We start from the raw sequence: 27634 nt of genomic DNA on the forward strand, positions 1-27634 counted from the left end.
TTTTCCTACTGCCTGTATGTTTTACAGTGAACATCCTATTTGTACTAGGTGTAAAATAGTTACTATAATACTCAGGGCCTAGGGAGAAGGCCCAGTGGTCCTGACTTTCAAATCCTCAGACCCTTGTAATTCCAGCCATGGACGGTAGAGGGGAATCTAGGAGCAAGCTAGCCAGTGTGAGACAAGCCAGATCAGCAATGACTCCGAGAACAGAGGTGTAGCTCCTCTGTGAAAATGTGTGTGCAAACAATTTAACTTGTACTACTGCTGAGAACTGATGGCTTGGGGTTTGGAAGATGTTTGCATATTTGTGCATGGTAAGAGTTAATTATAGGTTGGGGATGTGGCTCGGTAGTAGAGCACATACATACCTAGTGTGTGCAAGGACCTGGGTTCAGTCCCAGCAGGGAAATAGGAAAATGTTATTATGAATTCAAGGAGGCAGATTATGATACACTCTTGGAATCTTAGGTATAAAAATTTTTCCTTGTTTCATGAGTGTCTTTAAATATTTCTTTCCTCAGAAAAAATCTCGCAAGAAGATGTGTATCCTCGTGCTTGTCCTGTCAGTAATTCTTACGGTCTTGGGAGTGGTTATCTGGTTTGCTTCCAAGTGAGGTGTGCTTGCCTCAGAGCCTTCTCCTGCCGAGTTGTTTTCAAGAGCAAGTGCTCGAGGGAATCTTGCCAGAACAAACTGACCACAGAAGAGAGCGTGAACCAGAGTGTCCTGTGATAATTTAGCTAGAAACTAACTACTAACTAGTCCTTGGAATTAGTGACCCATGGAGACAGTATTTATCAATTTATGCATACATCCTATTGATTTCTCAGATAAGGAATTAACTATGTGTAGTTTCCTTTCTCTTGTATTTTGATTGCCCTGTATCCCAAGTGTTTATTGACAGTTCCATTGTGGATGTTCTTTTTGACAGGTGACACTACAGTCTTATGATGTTAGGGTTTTTTTGTACATATACAAACTTTACCTTTTTATGAGCATCTTGAGATAAATTTCCTTCCGGAGCCAGCCTATTGAGATCTGAGAAACTGTACAATATGCCAGCAATTTTTATTTAACATTTTGATTTGAGTTTCCGGGGGGATCTGATCTCTGTTTTGCAAGATTTTGGCAGTATGTGTAACTGGGGAATAAGAACCCTGCACCTGTGACTGCAGATGAAATGGAAAGAGCCTGTCTGTCAGAGTGGGCCCATTGCCAGGGCGCGGATGAAAGTCTGGGTTTAAGTTAAATTGACTTCATTGTCTGCTGGTGTCATTTACAGAGTCCATTCCCGCACACTAAGTCACCCACTCCAGTTGTAAAAAGATTCGTTTCATTAACACTGTTATAAGCAGTCGGGCCCTCTTCCGCCTGTCTGCACAGAAAGGGAGAATTAGGCACAGCATGATTTTGGCAGCCGATGGGAGTTGTTTGGAATGACTCTGTCCTGTCGTTCACTTGTGGCTTACATTCCGGTGAGTGATAAATGCTGCTGTCAGAGGCTGACCAAAGCCTGGTAAGGGTTACCTGGCTTTGATGGCAAGATTTTAAAATTCAGACTGAAGTGGGGTTTAAAACTTAGGTCTGTGAACCTACTGATAAAGCAAAGAAAAGATTCATTTTTGTAAATAATACTGGTTTAGTGATGTTAGACTTAGCCTAATTTATGAACAAGAGATCAAACTCTGCATAGTTTTAGACAAAAACAGTTTTAATAAAAGGTTGCTGTCTTGTAATATAAATGTTGTCCACTGCCCTTTTTCACAGGCCTAGAACAGTAGAGAGAGTGTAATTGGTTTAGGCGTTCAGATAAATGTGAATCGAGGCCGAAAACGTCAGCTCATCCTTCAGTGCATTGGAGGACTTGGCTACTGTTGGTATATTTATGTTCATTTCTTCTATTCCTCTTAATGTTACTTATTCTTATTCTACACTAATGTGATCGGTAGGGAAATAAGGGCCCAAATGCGTAAGTTTCTTTGCACTTTTGCACCATCCCGCCTACTTCATACAAATAAACATTTAAAAGCTTTTGTAGTTATTTTTTGAGTTAACGTCCTAATGATGTAGGTAACGTGCTGCCATGAGGATGCAGCCCAGCAAGGAGACCGAGAACAGGTAAGGATTAGCTCGGCAGTGGAGCAGGCATTGCTGCCTTTCTGTGAAAACCAGGACAGAGAGCAAACTGTGGTTTGCACATACTTCTAATCCAAGAACCTGAGGGGACAAGACAGGAAGGTTATGAGTTCAAGGCCAGGCTGGGGTACCTAGAAGATTTGAGATCAGGCTCTGTGTTTAAGAAAGAGAGGGAGAGGAAGAGAAGACTGCTGTCTGCATAACCAGTGACCCACATGGCAGCTGCAGAGAAGCCCCTGTTCTCAAGTCTGGTCTTGGATACATCATTTGTGACAGTCCAAGAAATAAAAAAAAAGAGATCTATTGTGGCAAACTATTGGGAACAATGAAGTGGCTGCTGTAATTCCATAATACCGTGTTATCTACTGAGTGATGGTTATCATGGCGGCCATGGGAACAAATAGGAACTTGCTCTAGAGTTTGTGGCAGTTGTCAAGAAGCTCTAATAAACCTGTTCCTAGAATCCTGCTTTGTGCCTGATGATCTCTGGAGGCACCATGGTTAAAGGGTGGCGAAGCTGTGGTCCCCCTACCAGAGATTCCGCTTTCATTAGTTTGGTATATTTCCTAGGCGCAGGAATCTGTTAAAGCTCCACATGTATACTGTGTGTAGCCAGGGAGAGAACCACTGTTTGCAAGTCCAAAACTAGAGTGGGGCGGGAAAGACCTGAAGAATTCCCCACCAGTAACTTGCTGACGGTATTTAGACACATCGCCTAGCCCATAAGCCCCATGTTTTCTCAACTGCTCTATTTTTAAAAATCGTAATTTATTGATTCTTTGGGAATTTTACAACACCCCCCAACCCACTCACTTCCTATTCCCTCCATATCTACTCGTCACCCTTAGTGTCCCCCACCCAAAAGAAAATTAAGAGATAAAATAAATTCAAAACAAACAGCAACAATAAAATACGTCACTCCTCTGTCTTTCCTGTCTCTCCATCATCTTTGTTCATCTTAGTGGCATCAAGAGCTGTGATGTGGCATGCTATTGACCCTTTTGTCCAAACAGCTTCACTTGCAAATGTTCATTGTAATGAGTTGTTGGTCTGGTTCAAGCCGTCTGGCTTTTGGTACACCATCAACACTGGACCCCCACCTAAAGTCCTCTCAGATATCCTGATGTTGCCCAGAGTCATGGAGATCCTTTGGCTATGGTTCCACAGGACAAGTCTCTTCACGAGTTTCAACAGGTCATAGATGGGGTAGATGTTGGGGTGGGCCAATTCAAAGCACTGGATGTGGGCTTGGGTGGGGACTGAGTGATCAGTCCAGTCTTCTTTTTCACTATAAAATCCTTAAGACAACAGATGTATAGTCTGAACATACAATTTACAGATTTATTCCTGTATTCCTTTCCATTTTGCACCTCCTGTTCAGCTTCCTGTATTGAAATTGGAATGTTCTAGGATTGCTGGGTACTCTGACACTTTCTTAAAAAGAAAAATAAATGTTATGTATATGAATGTTTTGCCTGCATGTATGGCTGTGTACCATGTGCATGATGGTACCCTTAGAGTTTAGAGCAAGGGTCAGATCTCTGGAACTGATGTTACAGACGATTGTGAGCCACCATATGGGTGCTAAGAACGGAACCTTGATTCTCTACATAAGCAGGAAACACTCTTAACTGCTGAGCCAACTTTTCAGCCCCTCTAGTAGTCTCTTAGTGCTACATGGAGTAAATAAAAGTATTCTGGCCACCTCATTGGTAATGTTTCACAATAAGAATTTGATAAATATTAGACTGGTGCTCTCAGAGCAGGGGTGCAGGCATATGTGTCCATGTGTGCATACCCACATGCACATAAGACTTTGGAGAGTGTCAACCACTCAGTGTGCAGTCTGTGATAAACTTGTACTGCTTTGTACCATTGGACAGAGACATCAAAGTGAAGTTACCAGGCAGGCATGGTAATATAGGAAATGAATGCTAGGACACCGAAGCAGATGGATGACCATGAATTCAAGGCTGTCCTGGCCTATTCAGCAGGGCTACATAGAAAGACCCTGTTTTTGTTTTGTCAGTGTGTGTGTGTATGTGTGTGTTTTGTTTTTTTAAGGAAGGAAAAGAAGCTAAATTACCATTCAGTCTGCAAAATAAATCACTGAGCCCCTCGCATTCCACTATTTTGTTTGTCTTTTATTTTCCCTTCAGAGACTGCCCTAGTCGTGGGAACGAAGCTTCTGCTTTTGGTCACTTAGTGCAGACTGTACAGCTCAAGTCGCATCCAGGTCCTCTGGAAGAGCAGCCAGTGCTCTTAACCACTGAGCCACCTCTCCAGGCCCCAAGTCAGGATAGGTAGGACTATGTAGAGAGACCCTGTCTCAAAAAGTAAAGTAAGACAAAATGAAATACAAAAAAAAATTATTAATACCCCCATTCTGCTTTGTGACCCAAAGACCGAGCTGATAGGGGGGAAAATCCCAATTCCAAACTTGACCTCAAGCACTGGCTGCTCTTCCAGAGGACCTGAGTTCCATTCACAAGAACCACATGGTGGCTCACTGCCATCTGTAATAGGATCTGATGCCCTCTTCTGGCATAAAGATATACATGGAGATAGAGCACTCATATACATATAATAAATTTTTTTTTTTAAATCCAGCTTGATGTAACATTGCAGTTACATCTTGAAACTTGGAGACTGATCCAGAGGAAAGTCTCTTAAATAGGTTTATTTAATTTTTTTTAACTGTCTAGCAGTCCTTTTCTTAATAAATAATTCTCCAGAATTTTTGAGATAGGATCTCAAGAAGCTTAGACTGTGTAGCTGAGTCTGTCTTCTGGAATTCCTAATCGTGCTACTTCTACCTCCCTTAGTGCTGGGATTTCAGGCACGTGCTACCACACCCTTCCAAAATTTGTTTCCTAAAAGAAAACTGCCAGGTCATCATGCCAGGTTTCTGCGGAAGTGTAAAAGGGACATCGGCTGCATACTAGCAATGTACGTCTGTGAGGAACCCATGAGAATAGTGACAGCCTGGCCTTTGACTTTATGTAGACTCAGGTTTGAATCCCATCCTTGTTTTAGCGTGAGGCTGGATAGCGCACTCAGCCTCTCCTGGAATCAGTGCATCTTGAATATTGGAAATAATACCATGTGCGACGACCATATGAAATATATACTTTCCGTTAGCACTCAAAAGACAAAGCCATTACAACCAGCAAGGGAGGGGCTTAGAGGAAGATGGCAACACTAATGCTTCCTTGTATAGTATAGTCACTATGACCCAAGTAGAAAAATCCTAAGGGGCTTTTATTAACCATTTGACCTATGCCCAATGAAACTTAGAACATCTTTTACTGTATGGGCCTGCGCCTGGCTGCACTTTGTCCAAAGTTTTCATAAACAGCCTACATAATCTCTGACACAGACTCCTAGTAACCTAATGATGCCCTCAAGCCTCAGAAACTACTGGTGCTGGAGAGTGAACCAGTGACCTCATTAGTGCATGTTGAGCATTCTTACCATTGAGCTATAACACTCCGGACTTGGATGAGAAAGGACAAATGAGTAAGGATGCGGCTTTTGGATGCAGCTTTCCGGAGGAGGGCTGGAACAAAAACGGAATGAGCAATCACTTCTCTCTCTAGCGATCACTTGCTTATCTCTAGCTTCTGGAAGCGCGAAAGGCTGGGTGCTGAGAGTTAATGCAGATTGCAGAGCTCAAAAGCTTTTGGAGGAGAAGCGGGCGGGAAACCGACAAGCCGCTTCAGACCCAGAGACCAAAGAGAACCCAGCACAGGGCGCACACTTCAAAATAAAAATCACCACCAGAGGCGCCCCCGAGAGCGCGCTTGCGTTGTGCGTGAGTGCGTGCGTGCGTGCGCACAGGCTGCTGGGAGGCCGCCTCTTCCCTTTCGGCCTCCCAGTTTCCCGGCGTGCTTCGGGCCCGCCAAATGGGAGGGGGAGACGCAAGATGGCGGCAGCCGCGAACTCCGGCTCCAGCCTCCCACTGTTCGACTGCCCGACTTGGTGAGTGTCGGGGCTGCTGGGGCTGGAGCGGCCTGGCGTGGGCTAACCGGGGCAGGAAGGGAGGCTGGGTTTTTTTGTTTGTTTGTTTCTTTTTTTTTTCTGAGACGAAACGAACGGCTCCAAAGGAGCCTGGAATGATTGAGGGAAAACTGTCCGCTGCGAGGGGCCGGGCGACGTGTGGAGGAACCGGGGCCCAGGCTCCGAAGAAGCCCGAGGTTGGGGGGCTCGAAGGCATTCACTTGAGGCAGCCCTTGGGAGATCAGCCGCTCTCCGAGGTGCTTCAGGCCTTGGCTCCTAACTTGCCCCAACTCATTGAGAGCCTGGTGCTCTCCCGGAGCATCATACCTGGGCCCCGTGGTGAACGTCCCGGGCGCGCACGAGCAGGCTTCCCTAGCCGGGCCCGACCTGATGCTGCATCCCTCCGTGGCTGCTGCATCCTCAAGGCGGTGCTGACCCTCCTCCCGCGGACTGGGAGCTCCCCGAGGGCAGGGATGGCGCGGAACTAGCCCCTTGTTCTCGGTGACCAGACCAGCACGAAGGTCGGTACAAAAGACACCAGGAGTTGCTGGAATACATCCTTTTCATCCCTCGGGAAGTACATAGGAGTAGTAAGGTTGTTTAAGCTTTGAGTAGGGTGCAGGATGGATAAATACGCATTGCTTTGCATGAGGATGCCCCCCGAGTTAGAGCCCTTTCTGCTGTTGCGGCTCCTCGCGGTTGTTAACATGTTACTTGTCGGTCTTCTGTTACATTGAGACCTTCAAGGGCAAAACCCACGCGTCCTTCTCAGCTCCTAGGCCCGAGTCACGTACATCATAGGATATCCAGAAAATACATTTTGGCTTTAATGTTCATTGTAACCTGTTTCTCGAACAAAATGGGCTTTTGTCCAAAGCACTGCCCTTTCAGCTAGTGCCATAAAATGTTGGAGCAGAACCGTGAGATGACTGTGGAATCTTCAATTAGACAGACACGGTATGTTTCTTCTGTGCAAATGTAAGGGCCCTGGAAGCAAATGAATGTTTGGCTGTTTTCTGGATTTCTTTAAGCCTTAAAAAAAAAAAAAAAAAAACATATCCATTTGCTTCAGCCTACAAATTCTTTATCCACACCGGTCCCTGGCTGCACTGATTTCAAATTTGGGCCAGCCAAATATAAAGAGACTCTTTGAGATCACCTGTCATTAATTGTCAGGTGACTTGACATGCACACATCCCCTTTGGATAATAAAGCGAAGTATAGAGAAAAGTTCGGTTGTGTTTTTGTAGAAAGACCTGTTCAAGATACTTGATTTAGGGGGCATGAGTTTGATTTGCCCTAGTTCCCCAATTACACATCTGATTTGGTCTCAAGAGTTCATGGGGCAATAGATTCTGCTTAGTTTTGTGGTGAGACTAATATCGATCAGTCCCCAAACTAATTTTTGTTATTGTTTGGTTGGTTTAATATTTGTTTATTTGGGGGCAAGATCCTGGCTGGTCTGGAACTTGCTATATAAACTAGGATGGCCTTGAACTTAGTGATCCTCCTGATGGGAATTCAGATGTGTGCTTCTGTGCCCAGCAAAACACCTGGTGTATTCTGTCTTCATTAGAGTAAAACCCCAGGTTAAACCAGGCATAGTGGTGTATGCCCTAATCCCAGCACAGAGAAGGTGAAGGTAGGAGGCTCAGATGTTCAAGGTCATTCTCAGCTACAAACCCACTAGGGTTTGAGGCTAGCCTGGGATATATGAGACCCTGCCTCAAAAAAAAAAGCAAAAAGAAGAACCCTCTCTAGGTGAAGAGACATACTTATACCCTGAGCTGCTTTCTCTCTGAAGTGCATACATAGCCAGTGTTAAAATGCAGCGGGGTTTTTTTTTTTGGGGGGGGGGGGGTCTGCTCTAAATTCAGATCCACCAAAATCTCCTCTGGAACAATTGAATCACTTGGGAAGAAAGTGTCAAAGGTAGAAAGAAGATCTCACAGTGAAGTACGTGACACTTCTGTTCGAACACGAGCTAATTATAGGCTGGCAGGAAAGCCACGATGTTGAATGGGGTAGGGACAGTAAAAGGCATTTATGGACTCATCCTGAAAAATGCTTCTTTTTCCTCTTCTCTTCCAGGGCAGGCAAGCCCCCACCTGGCTTGCATCTGGATGTAGTGAAAGGAGACAAGCTAATCGAGGTATTGAAATACACCCCCGTTCTAGAGGTTTTCACCAGTGACTCACTTTCCCACCCTTCTCCTTTGCTTGTTTTCAGCAATGCTATTTTCTTCTTTGTTTTTGTTTTTTAAGGATTTTTGTTTGTTTTAAGACAGGGTCTTTCTGTAGTCCTGGCTGTCCTGGAGCTCCCTATGTAGACCAGGCTGGCCTTGAACTCACAGAGATTTGCCTGTCCCTGCCACCCAGTGCTATGATTAAGTGCGTGCCACCACACCAGCTTGGTTTGTTTGTTTGCTTGCTTTTTTTTTTTTGGGGGGGGGGGGTTGTTCTTTGGTCCCCTGTTGAAAGCTCATGGGACTGGGGGTGTGTATGTGATAGAGTGGCTGTCTAACGTTTGAACAACCTTTTTAGATTCCGTCTGCAGCACTCAACACTCTCCTCTCCCACGACACTCAGTGTTTCATTATTTCTCTCACCTTGCAAATGGAGATAGCTTTTAACAGGTCATGGGCCTGCAGGGCCCAGACAAACTGGGATACATAGTTTACAATAACTGAGGAAATTTATGATATAAATTGAGTTTAAAATTGAAGCTGCTTCTATGAGATTAAGGGTTAGTTCCTTTGGGATGGTATGGTTAGGTAGGGCACTTGTCAAAAAAGAAAACGAAATGGAACTGAAATCTGTTCGTTTAAAACTAAGGGTAGAAACAAAGTATGCTGGCAGACACCTTTAATCTCAGCACTCGGGAGGCAAAAGAAGCAGGTCTCTGGGAGTTGAAGGACTATACATTGGGTCCCTGACTGAGAAAAAACAAGAGAGACAGAATCAATCTCTCTCTCTCTCTTTCTCTACACACACACACACACACACACACAGACACACAGACACATAAATAAAATTATAGTTAAATACTATAAAGGAAATTTTTGTTGGAATTACAGCTTCTGCACAGGTTTTTAGAGTCTCTATCACACCAAACTCTGAAGTGCAATGATTAGCTGTTAGGTTGTATTAGGGTTTTGTTGTTTGATTGGTGTTGAGACAAGACCTCGCTATGTAGCACTGGTTGACCTGGAACTTACAGAGATCCGCCTGCCTCTGCTTCTCAAGGACTGGGATGTTATTCTTCTGTATTTGAGATAAAGTTCCACTCCTATAGCCCATAGTGGCCTGGAACTCACTGTGTACCCTGGCCGGTTTCAGAGTCTTAGGTAGTCAGTCCTACCCCAGTCTCCCAAGTGCTGGGATCGTGTGAGTCATCATATCAGGCTTATTTGTGTTAACATATATAGTTATGTACCAAGAAAGAGGTAAGTCCACTGGTTTCATAACTAGACATTAGTTTCAAAGCTCTGTTAATAAAAGTAATCCCCCCCCCCTCCCCAGGCAGGGTTTCTCTGTAGCTTTGGAGCCTGTCCTGGAACTAGCTCTCGTAGACCAGGTTGGCTCGAACTCACAGAGATCCGCCTGCCTCTGCCTCCCGAGTGCTGTGATTAAAGGCGTGTGCCACCACTGCCCAGCTCTAAATGTAATTCTTTTTTTCTTGGTGTATATAATAAACATACAGATGCTAGCTTGAAAAGTGAGGAGTCTTAGGAGTGGGGTGGGGTGGCATAGCAGGAGAAATGGCCTGTCTCCTACAGCCCCTTTGAGTTCTTTTATGGAAAAGATCTTTCATGGAAGGGGGCATCTCAAATGGATATTCTAGGAACTAGTTTAATTAAAAGTATCTGGAAACCTCTTTTACTCCAGGTGGTTCCATAGGAAAAATTTTTGTTGCTATGTAGACTAATGTGAAATTTGAAGACAGAAATCTGATTTGTGTGCTGGAGAGCTGTCTCAACATGTAAAAGGCTTGCTATACAAGCCCAACAGCTTGAGTTGGATCCCTGGAACTCATCTAAATGTGGAAGAAAAGAACCAACTACACAAAGTTATCCTCTGACCTCCTACACTGCCTGTTTCCTCCAGTATACACAGAAACAGAGAAATAATAATAATAATAAATTAAAAGATAAGATTTATTTTGTTACTAAAACTCAGTAAATCTGTAGTTTGCAATAAAAATAAGCATGCAAGGGACTGGAGAGATGGTTCAGAAGTTAACCATCAGAGGTTCTTCCAGAAGTCCTGAGTTCAATTCCCAGCACCTACACGGTGGCTCACGACCATTTATAGTTAGATATGGTGCCCAATTCATGCAGACATACATGCAGGCAGAACACGATCTACATAATAAATTAAGTCTTTCAAAGGGCCTTTACCTTATTCAACACCCTATGATTATTGGTCTCCATCTGCTGGTATTGTTCTTATCTTTCAGTTCTACATGTGCTGAGTTGCACACTATTGTGAAATTATAATCCATATATAGCAATTAAAAGAATAGGCCTGAGATGTGTGTGTGTGTGTGTGTGTGTGTGTCTGTGTCTGTGTGTATTTTCCCAGGCTAGTTAGTGATTAGACAAGGGCCTCGTGCATTCTGGGCAGTGTTCTGCTGCTCAGCTGTACCCCTTAGCCTAGGTGTATTTATTTTAAGGATTTAGATTTGATCAGCACTTGATACTAACCGAGCTATCTATATCCTAGTCTTGTTTCAAGGCTTGTGATATATCGTGGTAGTTGGGTTGAAGAAGTGCAATATTAAAGCAAAAGCCATGAGTCTTTTAGGCCCAGTGTGTAAAGACACACTCTGAGTTATAACTCAGAGGCACATCTGGATAGTGGTCAGCCATAGCTAGCCAAAAATTACAGCAAGAGCATTGCATGATTGAGTCACTTTTTAACATACTTTCTTAGTTATAAGAAGTGTTTTTCATTAATATTCCCTTTTAACATTTCTGTGGTTGGTATGCTATTGATTGTGAATGTGTGCCTGTAATATGAGAAACCCCCCCAACTCAATCTCTAATGTCTTTTGCAGCCTAGAATCATTGCTTGTAACCCACTGTGAACACTGGTTTATTAGCAGACAAGTTAGTGAGGACACAATCTTGATACATAAAAATATGAGTGAGAAATACAGTGAGATTCAACCTTCATAAATGCTACCTTAGAAGACGGTGTTAATGTTTCAGAACTCTCCATTACAGCTTGTAACTCACTATGTAGATCAGGCTAGCCTCACACTCACAGAGCTCTGCCTCTGCCTCTGAATAATGAGTGTATTCCCCAATCACCATTTTGAGATAGTCTTTTAGGCAGTTCTAGAACTTACTATGTAGCCCAGGCAGACCTTGAATCTATAGTAGTCCTCCTGTCTCAGCCTCCAAAGCGCAGGGAGTTTAGGCAGGAGCCACTATACAAGGCTTCCATTGTCTTAATAGTAACTTTTTTATTCTGGAGGGGGCAGCGTGTGTGTGGTTTTGAGTCAAAGTCCCAGGAGCTACCCCATGACTTTTCCTGGAACTCACTATGTAGACCAGGCTGGCCTTTGATCTATTGTGATCCTCCTGCCTCTACTTCCTTAAGGCTGGGATGTAGTGATGTTTCATTTGTATTTTAATAAATAAAGCTTGCCTGAAATTCAGAGAATAAAACAGCTGCACTGATCAGCCTTACAGACCAGGCAATGGTAGCACACACCTTTAATCCCAGTAGCCATACTAACATGCCATAGAAACCCTGTGGTAGCCGGGCGGTGGTGGCGAGCGCCTTTAATCCCAGCACTTGGGAGGCAGAGGCAGGTGAATCTCTGTGATTTCGAGGCCAGCCTGGTCTACAAGAGCTAGTTCCAGGACAGGCTCCAAAACCACAGAGAAACCCTGTGTCAAAAAACTAAAAAAAAAAAAAAGAAAGAAAAAAAAAAAGAAACCCTGTGGTAGTGGTGCAAGCCTTTAATCCCAGCACTAGAGAGGATGGGAGGAGACAGCTCTCACAGTCTCATTCTGAGATTCCTGGAGGCAGGATCGCCATTTTTGGACTGAAGTAAAGGTAAGAGCCAGGGGCTGGCTGTTTTGCTTTTCTGACCTTTGGGTTGAACCCCAATATTTCTGTCTCGGGGTTTTTATTAATCATGCTCCACTGGGGTTACAGGTATACACGATCACAACGCACTTTAATCTGTGTTTTAGAATGCAGCAGTGGGGTGACTGATTGTCAGGCTGGCCATTACCAAATCTGGAGCCCCATAGTAGCAGCAGCATGTGGGCACTGCTGGGTGGAGTTGTCCAGAGGTGACCCACAGATCCAAGCTTGAATTGACTGAATCATAAGCTAAGCTTGGGAAAAACTGAGTAACTGGTTAAAGAAAAAGAAAATTTTTGAGACAGGGTTTATCTGTGTAGCCCTAGCTGTCCTGGAACTCATTCTGTAGACCAGGCTTGGCCTCTAACTCACAAGGATCTGCCTGCCTCTGCCTTCCTCCCAGCTTTATTTACTCTTTAAAACATTCATAGCTGGTTTATACTTTAATACTAATGGATTAAGGAAATTATATAATGTAGAGGTTAGGTTTTAAATGCTCAAACTGGGATCTGGAGAGATGGCTCAAGCCATTGAGAATCTCTGTCATTTCAAAGGACTTGAGTTCAATGACTTATATTAAGGTTGGGCAGCTTGCAACCACCTATAAATCTGTATCTAAGGGATGAATGCCCTCTTCTGGCTTCCACCTGCACACATGACATATGTTGCACACAAACTCATAAAGTAAAAATAACCTTTTTTTAGGGTGGGTCCCACTATGTAGCTCTGGCCTGAAACTCGCAGAGACTTGCCTCTACCTAGAAGTGAAGGCATTTACCACATGGCTGGCATTTTTAAATGCTCAAATTTAAATGGGTTTGTGGTATATGTATGTAATCTTAGCACCTAGGAGGTAGATGCAGGAGGGTCAGAAGTTCAAGATCATTCTGAAATTTTTTTAAATATATTTATTTATTATGTATACAATATTCTGTGTGTATGTCTGCAGGCCAGAAGAGGGCACCAGACCTCATTACAGATGGTTGTGAGCCACCATGTGGTTGCCGGGAATTGAATTCAGGACCTTTGGAAGAACAGGCAATGCTCTTAACCTCTGAGCCATCTCTCCAGCCCAAGATTATTCTGAATTTTGTTTTCTGATACAGGATTTCTCTGTGTGGCCCTGACTAACCTGGAACTAACTCTGTAGACCAGGCTGGCCTCATACTTGGGGATCCCTGTCTCTGCCTCCCAGGTGCTGGGATTAAAAGTGTACCCCACATTGCCTGGCTTGAAGTTTTAAGGTAATAGGTTTTACCATTCCTGGCATCTCGGAGATTTTAGGAATATAGGGTGGAATGCTCCAGAACGTAATGAGACCTTGTATTTAAATGAAAAAGACAGCATATTAAATGATGGTCATCCAGTACTCATTCTAGATTACTAGACCACTAGTGTCAGGCTAGAAATAAGAATGCATCAATAGTAATTCCCGTGTCCTTCATCCTGAGACCGTAGTTGCAACAGTAGTTGAGCTTTCCGTAGCGCGTGATTCAGCTCAGAGGATGCACTTCCTTTTTCTGCCCTTCTGACTCATTTACTGATCAAACTATCTGTTTATAAGGGAAAAGGTATTTGTGCTGTATGTATGTGAGTATTTTGCCTACATTTATGTGCGCTGTGTGCATGCCTGATGCCTGTGGAGGTCAGAAGTCACGTTCCCTGGAAGTGGAGTTAGAGTTAGGAGCCATCATGTGGGTTCTGGGCATCCAAATCTGGTCCTCTGTAAAAGCAGCCAGTGTTCTCAACCCCCGTGTCATCTTTTCAACCCTATTTATTTCTACTCCTTTGAAACAGGGTTTTACTATATAATGACCTTGGCTGTATTGGAGCTTACTATATAATCCAGGCTGGCCTCCAACTCTTGAGATCTCCCCTGTCTGCCTCCTGAGTGCTGGTGTTAAAGGCATTCAGCTATCACTTTGGCCCTTAGTAAAATTCTTGTTTTAGCAACATATGGTGTCTTAAACCTTTAATCCCAATTCTTAGGAGATAAAGGCAAGGAGATCTGAGTCTGAGGCTAGCCTAGTCTATATAGAGACTTATTTTTATTTTATGAGCATTAGTGTTTTGACTGCATGTATGTCTTTGTGAGGGTGTTGGGTCCTCTGGTACTCAAGTTAGAGCCAGCTGTGAGCTGCCATGTGGTTGCTGGGAATTGAACCTAGGTCCTCTGTATTGAAGAAAGGTTGCTGGTTGGTTCCTGGCCACCCAGCTAGCCTAGACCCGAAATAATCACACAGAAACTGTATTAATTAAATCACTGTTTGGCCAGTTAGCTGTAGCTTCTTATTGACTAACTCTTATATTAATTTAACCCATTTCTATTCATCTGTATATTGCCATGTGGCTGTGGCTTACTGGGTAAAGTTCCCAGCGTCTGTCTGTGGGGTGGGGGTGGGGGGCTTCTCTGACTCCACCCTTATTTCTCCCAGCATTCAGCTTAGTTTTCCCCACCTAGCTAAGTTCTGCCCTGCTATAGGTCCAAAGCAGTTTCTTTATTCATTAATGGTAATCACAGCATACAGAAGGAAATCCCACATTACCTCTGGAAGAGCGGTCACTACTCTTAATCACTGAGCCATCTCTTCAGTCCCCAGAGTTACATTTGAAAAAGAAAATGGATACAAGAATTCTTATCTCACAGGGAGAGGCCACTTACATCTAATAGAATTAAGAACAGTTTTTTTTTTTTTTTCCATACCACTTCTATACTGTGGAGAATTGTGTTTGGCAAGATGAAATGTAATCCTCTGTCAAAAAGTCTTAGCCTAGTAAACTGCTTTGAGTACATAGAGGTGGGCTTGTACGGAAAGCATAGGGGTGGAGGGTTCGAGACAGGCTTTTTCTATAGCTTTACCTGTACTGGAACTCACTCAGTTGATCAGGCTGGCGTTGAACTCACAGAGATCCACCTGCCTCTGCCTCTTGAGTACTGGGATTAATGGCATGTGCCACCACCTCCTGGCTCATAGAACATTCTTGAGGTAAGTTTGTGCCACTGACTTGAAAGAAGTATTTAGAAATAGGTAAAGACATTTATTTTTGCTGCTCAAAAGCCCAGATCCCTATTCTTCAGCTGGCAGTCCTGCCCTGAAGACATTTTTGCTGAACTTGAATGAGTCCCTTACCTTGGGGAAGAAGCCTATAGTTTGGAATTTCAGTGGCAATCATGGAGTGGGTGAATAATGTCCCCAGGGACCAGAATGAACTAATGGAATATGTTTTCTGGTTGGGTTTTTTTTTAATGACTTACTTATTTTTATTTTTTGTACAATGGTCTTTTGCCTGCAAGTGTCTTTGTGAAGATGTGGGATCCCCTGGAGTTAAAGGCAGTTGTAGGCTGCCATGTGGGTGCTGAGAATTGAACCCAGATTCTCTGGAAGAATAACCAGTACTCTTAACCACTGAACCTTTGGGTGTTTTATTTTGGGTTGTTTTGGTTTGTTTTTCAAGACAGAGAATCTCTCTGTAACTGCCCTAGCTGTCCGAAACTCTTTGTAGATCAGACTAGCCTCAATCTTACTGCCTCTGCCTCCCAAATGATGGGATTAAAGGCGTGTGCCACCACTGCCTAGTCAGTATGTTTTTATATTAGCTAAAAGTGAGAGAAGAATGCATGCTGGCCAGTTTGGAGCTAGTGTGCCTGTGGAAGATGTTCCCAGTTTGGATCTTATGATAGTCAGAAGCTTGCATGGGAAAGCCCCTGCACTGATCTCATGAGACCCTAGACTTAACAATGGGAGATGCTTTTCTCAACTGCTGGAAGTTTTACCTATTCAAGACCCTTCACTTAGATGTTTGGAAGTTTCTGCTAAACTTAGTTGCAGTAAGACTGAAGTAATAATGCAATTTCATATTTATTTAGAAACTGATTATTGATGAGAAGAAGTATTACTTATTTGGGAGAAACCCCGATTTGTGTGACTTCACCATCGATCACCAGTCTTGCTCTCGAGTCCACGCGGCCCTGGTTTACCACAAGCACCTGAAGAGAGTTTTCTTGATAGATCTCAACAGCAGTAAGTGCTCGCCCCTTCCCCACTCCCTGTGGGGACTGAAATGCTGTTCCAGGTCTTGGGCTGGGAAACTTTTTTTTTAATCCGGTTCTTCTTTATTTCTGAGATTCTCTTATTTTTTTTTTTTTTAAATCATTGACTGAGGAGAAAAGATAGTGGAGAAAATAAAAATGGCATGAAGGAACTCAGAGTGCTGATGTTGAAGTGCTTGTGAGACTGGTGAATTCTGATCAGCTGAAGCTGAAATCATGAATAGTGTCACTGGTATGCAGCAGTGTAGGATGTTTACAAAATACTTGTTTTGAGCAACCTTTATTATTTACAATAGGTTCTTTATCCCAGGTATACTTTGCTTTAACTGAATTAAAACAATTTTAATTTCATAATTACACTGTAATTAATAAGATTTTAAGCTTTGCTTTAAATAGTCTACAGAGATGCAGTTGAGACTGGATGGTGTAGACTGCTAAAGTCTGCTTGTTTGCCATGATAAATAGAATAAAATGTGCAAAGTTGTACTTCTCTGCTCATCAGATTGACCCTCCTACCCACCCGAGCACCCACAGACAAACATCTCCCCAGTCTCCTTACATAAGGACTCCATGAGCTTTGTCTTAGAAGTACTTATCTTTTCTTTCCATTTCATAGCATGTAGAGTGCTGCCATGGAAAAATTCAGACTCTGGTAGGATTTGGCTCCTCTCCTGTGCTGGGGGAAAGCTCACGATGCCACCAGTTTTCATGTTCTTAGAGTTGTAGCCAGAGAGAGCAGATCACATCAGTGCTTGCCTCATGCCTTGAGCATGGCTTCTGCTAGGTTGGACCCAGAATGGAGCCAGCCTTTCTGGCATCAGAGACCAGGCAGTGGCGTTCATTGTGAAGATGAACAGATTTAAAGGTGTGCGAGAGATCCACTGAAGAGAGGCAGAGCTTCCTAACCCAGGACAGGGTGGAGTGAACCCAATGACTTCTTCATCTTGAAAAGGTTTTCTTTCTGCAGTCATAGTGGCACATGTCTATGTTCCCAGCACTCGATGAGGCAGGAGAATTATGAATTCAAAGTCAGTTTGGTTGACATAATTCACTTGAGTCCAAACTGACTACATAGTAAAGTTGAAACCTAGCCCTAGCTACATAGTGAGACCCTGTCTCAAAAACCAAGGGCTGGGGGCTGGAGAGATGGCTCAGCAGTTAAGAGCCCTGGCTGTTCTTCAAGAGGATGTGGATTCAATTCCCAGCAACCACGTGGCAGCTACCAAGTGTCTGTAACTCTAGTTCCAGGGGACAGAACACCCTCACATAGACATACACACAGGCAAATCACCAACACATATAAAATAAAAAGAAATAATTTAAAAAAAAACAAGGACCCGGGTAGTAGGTCAGTGGTGGGCTGACTTCCTAAGAAAGTCAAAGATGATGCTTTCCTTCAAGAACACTAGCTGCATTTTCCTTCTCTCCTTACGTTTCTGATGTGGTTATTCCCAGCTCATGGCACTTTCTTGGGTCACATTCGGTTGGAACCTCACAAGCCTCAACAGATTCCCATTGACTCCACGGTCTCATTTGGTGCATCCACAAGGGCGTACACTCTGCGAGAGAAGCCTCAGACGTTGCCATCCGCTGTTAAAGGAGACGAGAAGATGGGTGGAGAGGATGATGAACTCAAGGGCTTGCTGGGACTTCCAGAAGAGGAGACCGAGCTTGATGTAATTCCTTGTTATTTTTTGTCTTTGGGACCCTTGTTTTTGCAGTGTGTAGCCATTCTTCCTAATTCAGAATGACAGTAGCAGGAGGTTCTTTCAGTGTGGTCGTGAGCCCTTGACAGTGCTTTTGGCCCGCTGTGACCAGGTTCCCTGCACATGTGTGCATACCACTGAGTTCAGAATATAGAGTTGGCTCCCAAGGAAACTGGAATTACAGAGCTACCATGTGAGCTACCATGTGAGTGCTAGGAATCCAACACAGGTCTTCTGGAAGAGTGGACAGTGCTCTTAATTGCTTAGCTATAACTGCAGCCCCTGTTTTCTCTGTTCTTATGCCTGCATAGAGCTACATTGTCCAGTGCAGTAGTCGCTAACCACATTTCATGTATTCTGTCTTAACATACCTTGGGTAACATGGTTAGAATTCAGTCAACTCTGTCATGAGTCTGTAAACAACATAACTTTATACAAAGTTGAAGGGTCTCATTAAGTATGATCTAGAGTTGATAGAAAGTTTGTGGGAGCCTGCGTAGACCCCTGAGAATCTGCATGTTTTTCTATCCGTGGGAAGTCCTTGAATGTACACACAAACACACCTTGTATACATGTATACACATGGAAGACTATAATCTCTGTCATCACAAAAAGTTCTGTTGAACAACACTAACTTAGCAAAGCCAACACTTGCGTTCATTTGGCCCTTTTCGTACTGACCAGACAGCTCAGGAATCTTTAAGAACTAGATTGCTTTTGGACTGGAGAGATGGCTCAGTGGTTAAGTTCACAGGCTGTTTATTGTTCCAGAGGATCCTGGTTGATTCTCAGCACCCACATGGTGTCTAACAACATCTGTAACTCCAGTTGCAGAGTTGTGGGCATGCATGTGGTGCATAGACATGCATACAGGTAAAACATCCACATACATAAAATAAAGATAAACAATAAAATAAATTTAAAAAAAATTAAAGACAAGGCTATTTTTGTTTTTATAGTTAAGGATACCTATATGGCCAAGCATTTTATAAAATTTAATTTCAAGGTGATAAAAATTTTCTTTTTTCAATCTTTCACTTTATTTTGGTGCTGGGGATTAAGCTCAGGGCCGGGTGCATGCTAAGCACTCTACAACCATCTGTATCTCCAGCCTGTTTTCAAGAGACTGACCCCAGGAATTTGTGATTTCATGTGTCTGTTACTATAGTGTTGTGGTTTGTCTGTTCACATGGGGTTTTTTGTTTGGTTGGTTTTGTTTTTTTGAGACAGGGTTTCGAGACAGACTTTGGAGTCTGTCCTGGACTAGCTCTTATAGACCAGGCTGGTCTCGAACTCACAGAGATCCGCCTGTCTCTGTCTCCCAAGTGTTGGGATTAAAGGTGTGTGCCACCACTGCCTGGTACAAATACAGTTTTAACCGGCCCTGTACATTTACTGTTCCAATACATTACAGCAGCTTCCCAGCTTCCAGAAGAAAAACAGTGGGAAATAACAATGGAGAAGTCATTTTCTTATGAAGTAACCTCATGTCTAGGGGCCTTGGTGCTTGCTAGTCACTCTTGTCTGTTCCCCTCCAGGCTCTTGTATGTTTCTGTCTTTCAGTTCAGTGTGTTAGGTCCTCCGTGAATTTTTGAAATACCTCAGGCTGCAGTACAGGTTAGAGTAAGTCCAGTGAAGTGAAAAGAAGCAGGAAGCAGTGCTAAGGCCAAATTAATCATGAGATAGATGGACGGGTAATTGTCAGTAGAGCTGAGGCCAGGTGCAGGAAGAAGACTGGCAAGATGTTAATGCCAAAAATTAAATGCACTGCCGGTGTCCTTAAGAATTTTAACAAAGAAAGTCAGGTATGATGACTCATTCTTGTGATTTCAGCACTTCATCACACAGAGGTGAGGCAGGAGGATTGTTTGAAGTTTGAGAACAACCTAGAATACATAGATCTTGTCTGTCTGTGTCCCTGACCCCCTACACACACAGAAGAGGAGCGTGATTGTAAAGAAGAAGCTACTGAGGTTTAGTTGTCTTTTTTTCTCTGTTTGTTTACTTTAAAATAAATCTTAGTATTCTTCCCAGGGAAATTTCTTTTAATTCTTGGCATAAAGTCATGGTAGCGCTCCTTCAAAACAAGGAAAGTAAACCACCATACCTCATTTCAGAGGCACCCTGTACCATCCCAGCCTTTCCCTTCCGTTTAAATGGCACTCTCCCATGGTCAGTGAGGATGCTCCGTGTTCTCTATTAATAGTTGTAATTAGGACAGTGTGAATCCTCTGAGGGCAGAAGGCAGTCTCGCTGGCCTTGGGAGGTCAGTGGAAGACCCAGATGCTTTATCACCTTTTATTTAGTATTTTCTCTGCAAAACTCCTATGTGCTAATTCTAGCCTTTCCTGTGTGAACCTTGGCTTAGAACCTGACAGAGTTCAACACTGCCCACAACAAACGGATTTCAACTCTCACTATTGAGGAGGGAAATCTGGACATTCAGAGACCAAAGAGGAAGAGGAAGAACTCACGGGTGACTTTCAGTGAAGACGATGAGATCATCAACCCAGGTAAGAGTGCTCCCTAACTTCTTTTTTAGTAATTATTTTATTTCATGTACATTCATGATTTGCCTGCATGTGTGACTGTGTGAAGGTGTCGTATTCCCTGAAATTGGAGTTATGGGCAATTATGAGCAGCCATGTGAGTGCTGGGAATTGGGAATTGAACCCAGGTCCTTTGGAAAGAGTAGCCAGCCAGTCTCTTAACTGCTGAGCCATCTCTCCAGCAGCCCCCTAGTTTCTTTTGATGGAAAGGTTAAGGTCTCAGTCTGTGGCCATTGGGGATGTTCCTGACTGAAATTAGCTAGAAGGTGCTCTCCGTGAGACGATCTCTGCAGTTCACTAGCGCAGTACTGTGGGCATCCAGGCATTATCTAGTTACCGTGTAAAAGACGGGGCTAAAGGATCAGCTATGAACTGTATAGTATATAAACAAGCTCATTCTCTACTCACCCAGTATGTCATGGTACATGAAGGTTTAAGTGAGGTATGACTTTTGGTACCTTCACTCAAAGCAGCATTCTTGTCTCCAGTTCTGAATGGGTTTGGTAGCTCTAAGGTTGGAGTGCCATCTTACCACCATTACTTAAATTAGAAACTCCTCTCTGTCCCCTGCAGGCTGTGTGGAGATGACAGCAAGGTGAGGGCATCAGTTTGTAGGGAAGGGTGCTGCCGTAGGATCTTCTGCTGTGCAGAGACACCATGGCAGGGCAACCCTTATAAAGGAAAACATTTAACTGGGGCTGGCTTACAGTTCAGAGGCTTCCTCCCTTACAGCCATGGCGGGAAGCATGCCAAGAATGCAGGCAGACATGGTAGGTGCTGGAGAGGTAGCTGAGAGTTCTACATCTTCACCGTAGGCAGCAGTGACACACTGACCAGGCTTGAGCTTTTTAGAGCCCACCCCCTAGTGACACACCTACTCCACCGAGGCCAAACTTCCTACTAGTGCCACTCCCTGTGGACCTATGGGGACCAATTTTTATTCAGACCACCACAGACTCCTAAGTTTGCCGGTTTGTTGGGTCATTGCTCATTTTTTGAGCATTTGTTGTATTTCAAGTGACTGATAGATGGGTGGTGCCGAGTGGCAGCACATGCTTAGTGTGTTCAGATGCTGTGCAGGTTCTACATTCAAATTCAAAATATCAGTTATTTAAACGGGACCTCTGCTCCACTGACAGCCCATGGTGGGGTGTGGGGCTAGGAATGACCAGTGACTTAGGGGGTTTTCCTTCAATTAGAACAGCCTGGGTTCAGGGTATATTGGGACTCATCAAGTGCAATTCAGAATTGCAGTAAGAGAAGGTTGGGACAGTCACCCTTGTGCAGTCCTGGGTGAGCTCCTGAGTCCTGGTTCTCAGTCATCTGTAGAATCCTCTGGATGCTGGGGCTATAAGGGAACAAAGGGAAGCCCAGCTCCAGTAGGACAAAACCAGAGCCTGTGGGTTATGTTTAGAAAGACAACCAGGCAGCATGCGGATCTCTGTGAGCTGGTCTACAGAGTGGTCTACAGAGTGAGTTCCAGGACAGGCTCCAAAGCTAGTTTTGAAAAAAACAAACAAACAAACAAAAAAAACATAAAAACAATTAAAAGAAATCCTCCGTCTGTAAAATAGCTTGCTAGGTAAAGGCATTTGCATTTGAGTTTGGTCACCAGAACCTCTGTATTAGAAGAAAAGACTTCCATAGACGCACACTTCTGCACACAGAGAGATACATACATTTATGCAAATATAGGTGCTTAAATGAAAAGCCTTTAGGAGAGGGGGGACCTGTGACGAACCTGGGGCATCTGTCCAGTGGCAGGTACATGTTGATAGTGCATGGAGTGGATCCTTCCCAGAGCAGTGGTGTTAAAGGAAATGCTCAGGCAGACTAGATGTCCAATCTGAGAAGCTTGCTCAGGGGTCCTCATAGTTTTCAGTACCAGGGACGGAAACCAAAGTGCTGCTTGTTTTAGGTTAGCTTGAAAAAAGAAATCAGAAATCAGCACCTTGGAGCCTTACCACGCAGTGTGTTAGTTAGGCAAGGCATCATAGTGCTTACCTGCTTACTGAGGCTCTCTCCAGCCCCAAGGAGTTTGTTCTCACCAACCTAGAAACTGATTAAGCTAGGCTACCTAGCTCACATACCATCATGGCAGGGTTTTGGTGTGTGCGTGCACTCTCACGCTTGTGTACATATATATATGCACACAAAGATGTGCTGTATGTGTATCGTGTCCATGCAGAAGCCAGAAGAGGGCATTGAATCTCCTGGAATTTGAGTTAAAGTGGTTGTGAGCTACCTGATGTAGGTACTAGGAAATGTAACTGCAGCTCCAGGGATCTGACGTTGTCTTCTGTACTCCATGGACACATGCACTCACACACTTATCCACGCTTATGCAAAACTGAAAATCCAGAGTTTTCCATTTTCAGACGGGGTATCACTGTGTAGCCCCAGCTGGCTTGGAAGTGTATGTAGGCCAGCCTTGAACTCAGAGAGATACACCTGTGATGTGTTGCAGCCTGTGGTTTGGTAGTATGAATTCTTCAAAGGCAGGGTAGTACCACGCTCTTCTCTGCGTGGTAGCCAGTGCTTGAAGCTGAAAGAGTGACTGAAAGTGGGTTCCGTACCTCTCTTGAGTGAGCCCAGAAGCTCTGTAGGGTAGTGGGGTGTGTCTTAAGCCAAGAAAAGGAACTTCTTTGACAGGCTGCTCAGACCCTCTAGTGAGAGTTGGGAACCCCTAAACCTGTTCTTTGCTGGTAAACAGACATGGCAGTATACGTGGTTATGGCCACTTGTCATTACATTTTTCACTAAAATGGTCTGCTGTTTTATCTGCCCTCAAAAGAGAAATACATAGAAAAGGAAAGAAAAGAACTTCTGGGAAGGCAGTGCATCACACAGGCCTGGTTCTGGTTGCTTGGATTCAAGTCCTGGCCCCTCCCGTCTCGGGCAACCGGACCGGCCTAGTGCATTGTCTCTTCCAAACCTTGGTTTGTTTCTTACCTACTCAAGGTGGTTCAGCAGTCCCTGCCTCATGGGGTGTTGGGAAGACTTAACACGTTAGTATTACGTGCTTAACGTGTTAGTACGTAGTATTAGCTTAGCTGTATTTTCCCGTTTGAACAAGCTGATGGTTTGGTGTACAGAATCCTTTTTTCTTCCAACCCTGCTCTCACATCATTTTGCAGAGGATGTGGATCCCTCTGTCGGTCGCTTCCGGAACATGGTGCAGACTGCAGTGGTCCCGGTCAAGGTAGGAAACACCTATTGAGAGTGTGTGAAATACTAAGTAGTCTGGGCTCAACCACCTTCAGGATAGAACTCTGCTGTAGTGCATGTGCTTAGCAGAGTCCTGACTGGTCCCCAGCTCTACAACAACCCCCCCCCCAAAAAAAAGAAAAAAGAAGAAAGGAAGAGAAAAGGGGGGAAGGACTGTCCTATATAGATGATTGTTTATCTGTGTAATTTTAAAACATCTGGCTTTGTTAGTAATTACCACAGAAAAACGAGAAAGAGAAGTGAGAGAAAGCCCCAAGAATGAGAGATTTCCAGGTTTAAAGAATTCTTCTTGGGGGACTGGTGAGATGGCTCAGAGGTTAAGAGCATTGCCTGATCTTCCAAAGGTCCTGAGTTCAATTCCCAGCAACCACATGGTGGCTCACAACCATCTGTAATGAGGTCTGGTGCCCTCTCCTGGCCTGCAGGCATACACAGAGACAGAATACTGTATACATAATAAACAAACAAATAAATATTTTTAGAAATAAATAAATAAAATAAAAAGTTCAAAGTCATCTCAGCTGCATAATCAAATTCAACACCAGCCTGGCTCCGTTTAGATTCTTTATCAAAAACAGCTGACAAGATAGCCCATGGATAAAGGTCCTTGACACCGAGCCTGCTGACCTGAGTTCAAACCCTAGTGTCCACAGGGTAGGAGAGGACTGGCTCCTGCAGGGTGTCCTCTGCTCCCATAAGTGTATTGTGACAGACATTCACACGTGCACTTTATGTGGGGAGGGGATACGAGACAGGGTTTCTCTGCAGCCTGGAACTCACTTTGTTTACCAGGCTGGCCTCTACCTCCTGAGTGCTGGGATTAAAGGTGTGCTGCTACCACTACCTGGCTTAATAAATTCATTTTTAGGTACAACAAGCAAGAGTCCTGGACAGGGCAACTGTTTCACATAAGAGGTGCGGTGTGATAGAGTCTCTGCAGGATGCCGTAACCCTTACACTCTCCTGAGCTCCTCTCTCCGTCTTTCCCTATGCTCTGTCACCATATAGAGCCAACAGGCGCCTCTGTCGGTGTTACTGTGGTGTAGCGCGTGCGTGTCTGTTATCCCAACAGTTGTATTTGTAGTTTGAGTTTTGACACCCAGATGTGTGTGTGTTTGACCACCACCTCATTTGAGATAGGGTGCTCCCCAACCCTTTAAAACTAGTCTTCTCCCCTTGGCTCTAGGTCCCTAGTGAACCACACACATTCTTGACCCAAATTTGATTACTCTTGAACTGTTTAAAAATTGGGCACTCAAGGCCAGGCAGGTGTGGTGGTGCACACCTTTAATCCCAGCACTCAAAATGTAGGCAGGTAGATTTCTTAAGTTTGCAGCCAACCTGGTGTAGAGTGAGTTCCAAGACAGAGCTACACAGAGAAACCCTGTCTTGTAAAAACAAAGCAAACAAACAAAAGAAAAAAGGGGGCACCTAACTGGGTGGTGCATGCTTGTTGTCCCCATCTAGTTAGAAGGCTGAGGCAAGAGGATTGCTTTGGTCCGGAAGTTCAAAGCTATATATAGTACATAGTGCCAGTTGAGTGAACATGGTGTCTTCCTTGGTGCAGAGACCACATTGCCTGAGGGGAAGTAAACCAGCCCTAGTTGGAGTCAGAACTGATTAGCTGGGTGACTGTGAACAGGCTCTGCTGTACGGTAACAGTGAGCCTCTGCCCTACATCTTAGAAATAAGTTTCCAAAGGAACTGGGCACCCAACATGGACTTAGCACTTTTTATGTCCCCTGCCCCCAAAATAAGCAAATTATCACTTTAATTTCTTACTTAGCATCAACCTAAGAGAGGATGGGTTTTGCCCTTCAAATAAAGAATGATCCTAGTCAATTCTGGTAGTACACACCCTGGCTCGTGGGAGGCAGAGGCAGGTGGATCTCTTTGAGTTTGAGGCCAGCTTGGTTTATAAAGTGAGTTCCAGGAGAGCCAAGACTACACAGAGAAACCCTTTGTTGAAAATCCAAAACAGGGGGTAGTCATTTGCTCATTTTATTGTGAGTTGTGTGTATGTTTCTATGTGGGAATGTGCACATTAGTGGGTGTGTACCCTTGGAGGTCGCAGGTGTAGGGTTCCCTAGAGCTGAAGGTACAGGTGGCTTTGGTAACACAGCAGTGTCCTCTCTCTCAGCTTGATTTGGATAACCAAGCATTGCTGTTAGCTGGTAGTGGTGATGCACGCCTTTAATTTCAGCACTTGGAAGGCAGAGGCAGGTGGATCTCTCAAGTTTGAGGCCAGCCTGGTCTCCAGAGTGAGTTCTAGGACAGCCAAAGCTACACAGAGAAACCCTGTCCCAAAAAAATTTCAGGACTGTGTAAGAGAGACACTTGTCTCAAAAGACATAAAAAGAGCCATTGCTTAGCTGGTATCAGACTCTGAGAGAGAGTTCAGGAACAATGGGCTACAAAGTGGAACTTTTCCCAAGTGTTAGCTTTCTAAGGCTAGAATGGAAAGAAATTAGGGCTTCACCTCATATCTCCTTTCTGTTTTTTCCCCTCTCCTATGGCAAACCACAGAAGAAACGGATGGAGGGCTCTGGCTCCCTGGGCCTGGAGGAGACAGGAAGCAGGCGCATACAGAACTTTGCCTTCAGTGGAGGACTATACGGGGGCCTGCCCCCCACACATAATGAAACAGGCTCCCAACCTCATGGCATCCATGGGACAGCACTCATCGGTGGCTTGCCCATGCCATACCCGAACCTTGCCCCTGATGTGGACTTGACTCCTGTTGTGCCGTCGGCAGTGACCATAAACCCCACACCAAACCCTGCAGTCTATAACCCTGAAGCTGTAAACGAACCCAAGAAGAAGAAATACGCAAAGGAGGCTTGGCCTGGCAAGAAGCCCACACCTTCCTTACTGATTTGATATTTTTGGCTATGGAGCGGGTGGGATGGGTGGGATGGGTGGAGGCTGGCAAAGGGGCTAATGAACTAGGGAGGAAACTTTCTGTGTGTGCGGTATCGTCTTTCAGAAAGTCTCCTGGGCCCCTGATTCGTAATATTGAGACTAGGGGTGGGGCTGAAGTACCAGTTAGAGACCTGAGTCAGAACACGGAAGTGTGGAGAAGGTTCCCCGGGCCCTAAGCAGACTGCCCTGGTGCTCTCCCTCCGCCTCTACCTAGGGCCGTTTTCGGCACACAGGGCCAGGTGGAATCCAGAGCTGTGGAGGAGGAGGTAGCCTCATTTAAATTCATTTCCCTTGTGAGTCCCAGGTAGCAAAATGGTTGCCATGGATCCCAGGTTGGTTGGCATTCTTCATTTATTAAACCAAGGTGTAAACTCAAGTGTTCTCTTAGGTCCATGGTTTTGAGGTCCAGTAATTAGGCCTTTCTCCTCTGTCCTTCCTGCTGGAGTGAGACCATTGAGTTCTCTTTGTCTGTGGCCAGTGTCATGGGCACAGGTTTATGGGTTTTTACGGTATTGTTGGATTTGACCTGTTTTCCTTGTCCACTCGGAACACTCCACTTGCTAGTTGGCATTTAGTTCCTGTGCTGCCCTCCTGTGGCATCAACTTTTGTGTGCCATGAGGCAGTTTCTTAAGACTATGACCAGTTAGGGTGGCTCACGATGAACAGGAAAAGACTGTACTTTGCAAGGGCCAGGTTTGTATCAGGAGGACAGTGCCCAGCTCTTGGTTTGGAGGCTCCACCCTGAAATCCCCCTTCCCAAGTGGAGCGTTCTGGTTATTCAGAGCTCCAAGCTAGACCTGGCTAACAGGAGACAAGGTAGGAACCATTGTATGAGCTTTGTACAGATTTGTACATTTGTGTAATAGGGCCTTTTCTGCTTTAAGTGTAGCTTTTTACCTGTAACCTTTATTACATTGTAAATTAAATGTAACTTTTGTCA

At 44.4% G+C, this 27634-nt stretch overlaps 2 protein-coding genes, 1 long non-coding RNA gene and 1 other non-coding gene across 4 annotated transcripts in view; 3 read left to right on the forward strand and 1 right to left on the reverse strand.

Annotated features, from left to right (window-relative positions):
* Stx12 (syntaxin 12) overlaps nucleotides 1–2032 on the forward strand; it is a 29203-nt gene extending 27171 nt beyond the window's left edge. Inside the window, exon 9 of the mRNA XM_050150487.1 lies at nucleotides 525–2032. Within this exon, the coding sequence (XP_050006444.1) occupies nucleotides 525–617 (93 nt within the window). The 3' untranslated portion in view covers nucleotides 618–2032. The remainder of the gene's footprint in view (nucleotides 1–524) is intronic.
* LOC126506747 (uncharacterized) lies at nucleotides 1637–5850 on the reverse strand. The gene is made up of 2 exons (XR_007593323.1): nucleotides 5612–5850; nucleotides 1637–4465 (listed from the first exon to the last, which is right to left on the reverse strand). It is a non-coding gene; the product is annotated as an uncharacterized lncRNA (long non-coding RNA).
* A 114-nt stretch (nucleotides 5851–5964) lies between these two features.
* Nucleotides 5965–27634, forward strand: Ppp1r8 (protein phosphatase 1 regulatory subunit 8). The gene is made up of 7 exons (XM_050150410.1): nucleotides 5965–6118; nucleotides 8228–8288; nucleotides 16106–16259; nucleotides 17744–17964; nucleotides 20363–20507; nucleotides 23681–23745; nucleotides 26298–27634. Exons 1-7 carry the CDS (start codon nucleotides 6063–6065, stop codon nucleotides 26649–26651), a joined length of 1056 nt encoding a protein of 351 aa, XP_050006367.1. The 5' UTR covers nucleotides 5965–6062; the 3' UTR covers nucleotides 26652–27634.
* LOC126510483 (small Cajal body-specific RNA 1) lies at nucleotides 10825–10989 on the forward strand. Its single transcript, XR_007594415.1, has one exon. It is a non-coding gene; the product is annotated as a small Cajal body-specific RNA 1 (non-coding RNA).

Source organism: Alexandromys fortis, unplaced genomic scaffold, assembly GCF_014885135.2.
Source record: "Alexandromys fortis isolate MF-2015 unplaced genomic scaffold, M_Fortis_MF-2015_v1.1 scaffold_26, whole genome shotgun sequence".
Classification (NCBI taxonomy): Eukaryota; Metazoa; Chordata; class Mammalia; order Rodentia; family Cricetidae; genus Alexandromys; species Alexandromys fortis.

What these genes read in the sequence shown, in the direction of transcription:
- Ppp1r8 (XM_050150410.1), top strand. Translation starts at nt 6,063, where the DNA reads ATGGCGGCAGCCGCGAACTCCGGCTCCAGCCTCCCACTGTTCGACTGC. An exon ending in AAGGAGACAAGCTAATCGAG is followed by an intron (nt 8,289 to 16,105) that starts GTATTGAAATAC and finishes ATATTTATTTAG; the next exon opens with AAACTGATTATTGATGAGAA. An exon ending in CGATGAGATCATCAACCCAG is followed by an intron (nt 20,508 to 23,680) that starts GTAAGAGTGCTC and finishes ATCATTTTGCAG; the next exon opens with AGGATGTGGATCCCTCTGTC.